Source organism: Echinops telfairi, unplaced genomic scaffold (assembly GCF_000313985.2).
Source record: "Echinops telfairi isolate 266 unplaced genomic scaffold, ASM31398v2 ScPeMD7_2291;HRSCAF=2852, whole genome shotgun sequence".
In the NCBI taxonomy this organism is placed as follows: Eukaryota; Metazoa; Chordata; class Mammalia; order Afrosoricida; family Tenrecidae; genus Echinops; species Echinops telfairi.
The window spans coordinates 44,963,654-44,971,851 of NW_022106189.1; the positions used below are offsets into that span (position 1 = coordinate 44,963,654).

The 8,198-nt window shown below is 59.2% G+C and overlaps 1 protein-coding gene across 1 annotated transcript in view; it reads right to left on the bottom strand.

The window, feature by feature from the left end:
- Window positions 1-6,172, bottom strand: part of SLC38A8 (solute carrier family 38 member 8) — a 19,023-nt gene extending 12,851 nt beyond the window's left edge. The window contains exons 1-3 of the mRNA XM_045293597.1: window positions 6,151-6,172; window positions 4,583-4,812; window positions 1,191-1,389 (exon numbers count right to left, since the gene is read on the bottom strand). Of these exons, the coding sequence (XP_045149532.1) occupies window positions 1,191-1,389; window positions 4,583-4,812; window positions 6,151-6,172 (451 nt within the window). The remainder of the gene's footprint in view (window positions 1-1,190; window positions 1,390-4,582; window positions 4,813-6,150) is intronic.
- Window positions 6,173-8,198: the final 2,026 nt, after the last annotated feature.

The following is an 8,198-nucleotide window of genomic DNA, read 5'->3' on the forward strand; positions in this document are numbered from 1 at the left end:
TACCGGGAGGCAGGGTGTACTGGGGTATTATTACTGGTTTCATTTGTTAAGTGAGGCTGTGCAACTATGTAAGACTAGATTTCTTTAAAAAAAAAAAAAACTTTTAAAAGCCCCAAAGAGTGAAAGCTCACAGCCGTACATCCTCCACACCCCCAGATTCCTTCCCCTCAGATGTAAACCAAAGTCTGAGTGGCCAGAAAAAGGAGGAAAAGTGAAATTGAGGGGGACTTGGAGTCTTTAGGGGCGAACAAGCTTACTTCAAGCAAACGAATAAACATATACACACACCTTGTCCTAATACACCCTCGTGATCACCCTGCGTCCTTTGAGAAAATCAATCAAGAGAACCCCTTGGGACCCCACCACCACTGCCCTCATCACCTCCTGAGTAGAGTTGGCCCAGCAGATGCCCCGAGAAGCCGCTGTTTGGATGGGACTTTTGTTTTGGAAGGGCCCTAATGAGACACAGACCAGTGTAGGATGGAGGGCACTGTGGGTGCCCACCCATTGACCACAGCAGTGCGCTGGGACCTGGTGGGCCGTGCTGGTAACAAGCCCATGTGTGGGTGAATGGGTACGCTTAGGAGCAGTACTTTTTCCTTACCCGCCCCCCCCAAGCTGCCCCACTGCCATGCGCCTCCGATTCACCCATGGCAGTGAGCTTGCAGCCAGCGGCCCACAGGAAGTTCCCGGAACACGGAGTCTCCTCTGAAAGGCCAGCACAGCCTGCTTGCACTTGGCAACTCCAGGCCAGGAGTCGCTCAGTCACCTCGAGGGGGGGCAGGTGGTACTGGGAATGTGTGGCATCTAACGGGTCATGGCGCACATAAGTGTGGGAAAGCCGGCAAACTACACCCAGCTGCCCACTGTTGAGGTGCCTAACTCTAAATGGAGACCCGACAGGATGGAGCAGAACTGCCCCTGTGGGTTTCCGAGACTGAACCGCTCGATGGGAGCCCACAGCCTCCTCTTTCTCCCTCGAAGCAGCTGGGAGGTTTGAACCAACGACCTTGATGGTTGGCCCCTCAAGGCATAGCTAGCTCACTGTGCCACCCGGGCTGAGAGCTGCTAACGGAGCACAATGACCGGCAGTAACATGGCGGGCGGTCTTGTTCCGGCTCTGTGGGGAGGCCCAGTCTCCCCCCACCTTCCTCTGCCAGTGTGGACGGACGCCAGGCCGGGGTACTCACATTTCTCCAGCTGGTCCCCGATCACCTTGAGAAAGGCCACCGAGATCATGAGCAGGTTGACGATGAAGCAGGCCTCACACAGCTTCCCGACGCCGGGGCCGCACAGCCGATGGACCGCAGCCTGGTAACTGGGCTGTCCGCTCACGGAAGCCGCATAGCCCAGGACCAGCAGCCCGCTGAGCAGGAAGAGCAAGGAGACCTGCACGGGGACACGGTCGGCCACTCCAGGGAAGTCCAGGGGCTTGCAGAGGCTGAGACTGCCCACCAGCCGAGCCGCTGCCCCCAGAGCAGCCCTCTGAGGCTGTGAGGCCGTGCCCTGGAGCTTCAAACCATTCTGCCTAACGTGACCAGAGTTAAGCGCATATGTGTGGGCGGGGCGGCCTGATGGTTAGCCCGAGAGGACACACCTGGGCTCAGCACGTCCAGCATCTGTGTCTCCACCCCGGCTGTGCAGAGAGGCCTTTGGGCGACACGCAGCACTAGTAACACGTGACACCAGGTGACGACAGCTCCAGAAAAGGCGCCGGCTGTTTGTCCTTCCCCACACCCCTGTCCCTCTGCCCAGCTATTTGCATATAGCTCATTAGGAAACTCTTCGGTCCCAGAGGAAAGATGAAAGAGTTTTCCACTAAGGAGCCATGTACCTATCACCTAGCTTAGGCCACAGACAGGTTCCGGTAGCAACTGTCCCTGGGCTGGGAACCTCTGGCTTCCGACCGCTCCCTTGTGCCTGTTCATGGACTGGGGTCCCCGCTTTGAACCCAGGGAAGCAGCCACAGCTCCCTACGGAGTCTCCTCCTCATTGCCTTCACCTCCGCACATGTGCGGTTACATCATTGGAACCTTTGCCTGCAGAAACCCAAACCCAATGCTGGCCAGTTGGTTTTGACTCTGGCTGCTCCTGCCAGACAGAGGAGAATCGCCCCTGTGGTTTTCTGAGACGGTCAGTCTTAACAGGAGAGACAACCTCGTCTTTCTCCCTCTGAGGGGCTGGCAGGTTCAAACTACTGACCTTCTGGTTGGCAGACCCGGGTGTAGCCCACCCAGCCAAACCCAACTCACTGCGGTCCATTCTGATTCACAGTGACCCTATGGGACAGGGTGGAGATGATCCTGTGGGATTCTGATACAACAGCTTTTTACTGGAATACAAAGCCCCATTTGTCTCCCTGGGAGCAGCTAGTGGTTTCGAACTACCCAGTGCCTAACCACTAGCCACCTGGGCTGCTTTCTTGCAGGAAAGAGAGGCTAAATAAGAACTGTGCGCACCTGTTCCCACTCACCTACAAACGCCACTTCTCGGCTTAAAGACACAGGAGCGGTTCTCGATCTCATGGGGGACAACCCCCTATGCGTTTCCTCCCCACCTGTCCATCCCTCTCGGCCACATCCACTCTGGAAGCATTTCAGTACCACAAGCAGACACTGGGACCCTTCCCCACCCATGCCCTGGTGCGGGGGACATTCCTTAGGGTGTGACGTCTGTCTGGGATCCCCTTCTCTCCTGCGAGGTCGCATAGCACGTGTCTCCAGCAGATCACCTGAAGCGAGGTCGGGCCAAAGGGCTGGAAGGTTTAGTCTACCTGGAGGTGCAGAGGGAGCAAGGCCTGGCCATCGGTTCTGAACCCCCTGGAGCACAGCCTGATGTACATGGGTGGTGGTGGTGGGGCATGTCTCAGAATCAACTCCTCGGCAGCAGCTGGCTGTCATTGGAGCAACGGCAACAGATGAGCAAGTGCCACCTGAGAGGGGACAACTGTGGCCTCCTGGCCCCGTGAACTTCCCCAGGTCTCCTCCCAGGTGCCACCGCCCCCAGCCAGCTCTCGCTTGCTCGCTCGCTCGGGCAGCTCACTCCAGCAGCCCTCTCTGTGGCCCCTGGTGCACCGCACCACATCTCTGAGGCTCCTCATTCACACGGGTTAGCTTATTGCTGGCGGCCAGGGCCCTCTCCTGCCTATTCCTGTTCTGTCGCCCGGCACGCTCCAGGGTGGCCATCTGGGTGGTGTGGCATCTCAGGCGCTGAGGAATGAGCGGGCATCCCAGAGCAGGTCTCTTTGAGCACACGGGCCCCTTCCCTTCTCCACAGCGAGGTCTGCATGTGGACAGGCGCTATCTCATCAATGGGCCTGCAGAAGCGTGGTCCCGGGAGGCTGTGCCGTTTGGCCCTGGAACCCGTTGGCCCAAGGCAAGACAGGATACGGCTGGACCTGGTCTCGAGGGGCAGGCTCCTGGCCCCTTGCCCACCGTTTCTGTGGAGGATGGTGGTCCTGGGCCAGAAGAGCAGCCTCCTCACCCACAGGGGACACCACTCAGCTACTAGACAAGCAGCTTGACTCTGTTACTCCAGAAGCTGAGTGGGAGCAACTGCCGTGGGACTCTGATCATTCTGGCCTCTAGACCTTGATCCCGCCCAGGGCGGCCTCCTCACCTCTACCTGGGACCTAGGTCTCCTACAGCCCAGAACCTGGCTCCGACAGGGCACCCCAGGCTAGCCACGTCTGCGCCCACCTGGGGTGCACACTGTGCCCTCCCCCGATCCAAGCTGTAGCCTTGATTTCTTTGTGGCTCAGGACCTGGGGAAGAGCGGAGCAGCTCCAGCCCCGGCCGAGTCTGCATGGGAGCCGGCGAGGACACCCAGACACGGGAGAAGGTGATGGACAGGCAGGGCCGAGGAGTGCCGTCTAGAGGGGCTGACAAGAGGTGAGGTGGAGACTCAGAAGCTGGCAGGCTGGCATAGACAGGGCGCCTCTTGTCCCCAAGTGAGCACCTTGCACTTGAGACCAACCCAGATAAAGGACACTGGGCTGGCGGTGGCTCTGGGCTACCACAAGAGACCCAGCCCACACAGGCAGCCGTGAAAAAAGTGTGCACGTGTGTGTCTATGAGTGTGTATATGTGAGCCTATGTGTATCTGTGTCTGTGCACATGTATGCTGAGCATGTGTGCTATGCACACATTCTAATAGCTGCAATATATGAGTGTGTAGTGTGTGTGCATGGTAGGTGCTAGGCACATGTGTGTACATGCACTATGTATCTGCACGTGTGCATGCTGGGCATGTGTGCTGTGTGCCTGTGTGCTCCCACGTGCCTGTGGAGAGGTTCATCCAGAGTGTGCTCGGCTGCACACGGGTTTTGAGGGTCCTGTATGGGGCTGTCTGTTCCCATAAAGAGTGACCGTCTCGGAAGCCCACAGGGGCAGTTGTACCCCGTCCTGTAGGGCGGCCACAAGAACTGACTTGAGGGCAGTGAGTTTCGTATGGAACCATCAGTCCCTGCCACCCTCTCTGCCCAGGGCTCCAGCGGCCAGGCTGCCCTCCTGAGCAGAGGGGGAGTCCTCCCTGATGTAGGGTGTCTAAGGCAGGGCCCTGCGGAGGCAATGCAAGGGCCCACCGGGCCCCCAGAGACCCGGCTCACCAGCTCTACCAGGAAGGCGGGGCCCAGCCCTCCGGCCTGCTGGAAGGCCCAGGGGAAGTTGAGCAAGCCGGCCCCCAGAGCGGACTTCATCAGGATGAAGATGGCGCCCAGCGATGTCAGGCCGGGGCTGGTGGGGCCGGGGCTGGTGGCGACCGGGGCTTCTTTCCCCACGCGGCCCCCACTCTCCGGGGGCCACTCCTCCATGGCTGCAGACACAGGGAGGGGAGGAGGCAGACAAGTTTCCAGGCACACAACTCCCTGCAGGGCCACCTCTGCTGAAGCCTGGCCTCTTCCCAGTGCATAGCCCCCATGCCCTCCCCCGTCCCCACCCCTCTGTACCCTGCTATCCTCACTCGGCTCAACCCCACTCCACTCCACGCCGACCCATGGAGTCCCAACACCTGCCCCCCCACCCCACCCCACCCCGCCCCGATTGTCCTCACCACCAGACGCTGACTTTGAGGCGAGAGAGATGGCCGTGGGCATGGGGGACGCGTCAGGCTCCCTCCCAGCAGGTCAGCTGCCTCTCGGGCTTGCAGGGTTGTGTGGGAGGTGGGTGTCCGGCTCGGCCAGGGAGTTAAGGAGTCGTTAATTAAGGGGCCTCAGCAGCGTGCAGGGGGCTCCCACTCCAACGTGTGGAGGCAGGGCCATCTGACCCCAGACCTGGCTGCTCTGAGACTCCAGTTATGAAGGGGCTGCTGGGGATTAGGAGGCCCTCTGGGGGCCACTGGCAGGTCCCTCCCCAGGGAGGGGCTTTCTGAAGCTCCCCTCCCCTCATCTCCCTTAGGGGGGGCTGTGGCTGGGAGAGATCAAAGGGGCAGGCACCCACCTCCACGGGTGGTCATTGGTCACAAGGTAAGCCTCAGCTTCCTCATCTGAGGGTGGGGTGGGGGTGGGTGGGCGCCCATATGTAAGCATTCCCAAAGTGCCTCCCCAGGGCTCCTACCTCCCTCTTCCTCCCAGCGCCAACCAACCCCAGGCCGGTGGGCCCCTTCTGATGCACGACCACCCGGCAGGATCAGGGAGAACCACCCAACTTCCCGGGCTCCCAAGGCTGTCATCTCTATGGAAGCCGGCCTGCTGCCCCATCTTTCCCTCAAGGAGCAGCTGGTGGGTTCAGTCCACACACCTTCCAGGTAGCCAGTGAGTACTTACCCACCGTGCCACCAGGACACCAGCTCCTACCAGTGCTCCTCCGATCACTGGGACAGGGTCGGGGCTTGGTCAGGTGCACCTGTGCCCCTGCAGCCCAGGTAGGGCCTGGGGGTTCCTGGGAGGCTGACACTGTATGAGGAGACACTCCGGGGCCGACCACTCACAGCTGGACCTCAGAGCCCTCACCAGCCCCAATCTGAGGCCACAAAACCCAAACTCCAAACTCCCTGCCATGGAGTTGTTGGTGCCGACAGGGTAGAACTGACCCAGTGGGTCTCTCAGACTGTCACTCTTTGCTGGAGCACAAAACCTGCCTCATCTTTATCCTGTGGAGTGGCAGGAGGATTTGAACCACTGACCTTATGGTTGGCTACCAGCCCAACACATACCCACGATGCTGCTGGAGCTCATGCGCCTGAACTATTGAAACAACAAATCAAACTCGTGCCATCGGGTCCTCTCTGACTCACGGCAGCCCTTGGGGACAAGGGAGAACTGTCCCTGTGGGTGTACGAGACTGACTCTTTACGGGCATAGAAAACCTCACCTCCCTCCTCGGAGCAGCGGGTGGTTTTGAACTGCTGACCCTGCCACGAGCAGCCTCTTCTGTAACCACTACGCCTCCAGCTCTGAAGGCCTTCTACTTGCGGTGGCTTCCCTGGTCTCAGCCCCTCGTCCTGTGACCGCAGGGGTAGACTCCATGGGTTCCCCACCAGCTCTCCTGGAAGTTCCTGTGAGCAGGGCCTGCCCCAAGCCCACCCGCCAACATGGGGCCCACCATCATCCCCACAGAAAACGGGACTCTGGAGGGTCTGACAGCTGTGATGTCACAGCTGGCGAGGGACAGGGCCTCATCGCAAAGCCTGCTGGTTTTGCTCTCTACCCACACCCCATCCCTGACAAACTCTGAGAGGAGAGATGAGTGTGAGTGCTGGGTGGAAGTTTGGGGGCCATAAACTTCAGGGAGGGAAAAGGGTGCTGGTCTACCACGCGCTCACCTCCCATGGCTGTGGAACAAAGTGGGGCCTTATCGCCAGAGTGAGTCTCCTACATAGATAAGCCTCTGGACTTGCTCCCTCAGAGGTTCTGCAGAGTGGTCTTCCTTACCTGTCCTGTGGTCGCAGCCCTTCAATCTCTGCCTGTCTTCGGGAGCCTTCTCCGTGTGCCCTCCTCTCCTGATAAGGCCCTTGTGCAACGGAGAGCCCACTCAGATGATCAAGGGCAGTGGTTCTCAACCTTCCCAATGCCTCGACCCTTTAATATAGTTCCTCATGTGGTGACCCCGCATGTATGTGGGCGTGTCTGCATGTGGGCGGACCTGCCTGGAGATGGATAGAGAAGCGTGTCTCAGTTCCTAAGACCACCGAAAATATCGCCTTACAAGACTCCTGTGAAAGGGTCGTGGGGTCGCGACCTCAGGTTGAGAACCACTGATCTAGGGCGATTTTATCACGAGACCCCTAACTTAACTACACCTGCAAAACACCTTTCCCTAAACAAGGTCACACTCACAGGAGGACATGGCTTTGAGGCCATCATCCCACCCACTCGCTCATGCCTCCCCGTCTCACGTACTTTGACCCGTCCCTGGAGGACGTCATGCGCGGCACAGTGAGGAGGAAGGCCCTCCACGAGCTGGGCTGACCCCGAGGCTACGAGTCCAAATGGAAGAACTGTGTGGGATGGCGCAGGACTGGCAGGGTTTCTGTTGTACATCAGGTACCAACTTCATCGTACAAACAGCCCACATGCCAGGCGCTGGATTAGAAACCAGGGCTGGGTGGTCCGGGGTCCCCTGTGTTAAGAGGCTGTGTGTATGTCCCAGGTCCTTAGGTTAGAGTCTGGGGCAGTTGGGCAGTGGTTTCAGAGGCCACCTTCCCCCTGGTGGCTTGCCAGGGGCATTGACTCCCTACCCCTTGGTGATGGTGGAGGGGCACTGTAACACAGTCCAGCCAGGTATAATACTGCACACAGCTCTCCCACCACATTCATTTAATGTCTCCAAAATCTGGCCTCCTGGCCACGGTGAGAAAGAACAAAAGAGGCCTTCCCCAGTGGCTAGGGTCACCTGCCCCTGGGTGGGCCCCTCGCCAGCTGCTCACTGGGGTGTATGACTTGGGAATTAAGCAGCAGCCTGGGAAATTCCTCTGCTTTGGCAGCCTTTGATATCTGCTCTCTGCCAGCAGCCTGGCTAGGTGACCTTTCCCCGGGGCCAGTGGGAAGGCACCTCATTGGGCCCCCATCTACAGTCAGTGGCCATCTCACTGAGCCCAGCCAGGCCCGGTGCCAGGTCCTGGTGTGAAGGATGGCTGGAGGGGAGGCAAGCAGAATCCCACAATGACACCTCCCTGAGCTGCTGCTGCTGGTGGTGGTGTGGTGTGTGGGTGTGTGTTGTGGGTGTGGTGTGTGTGTGTGTGTGGTGTGTGTGTGGTGTGTG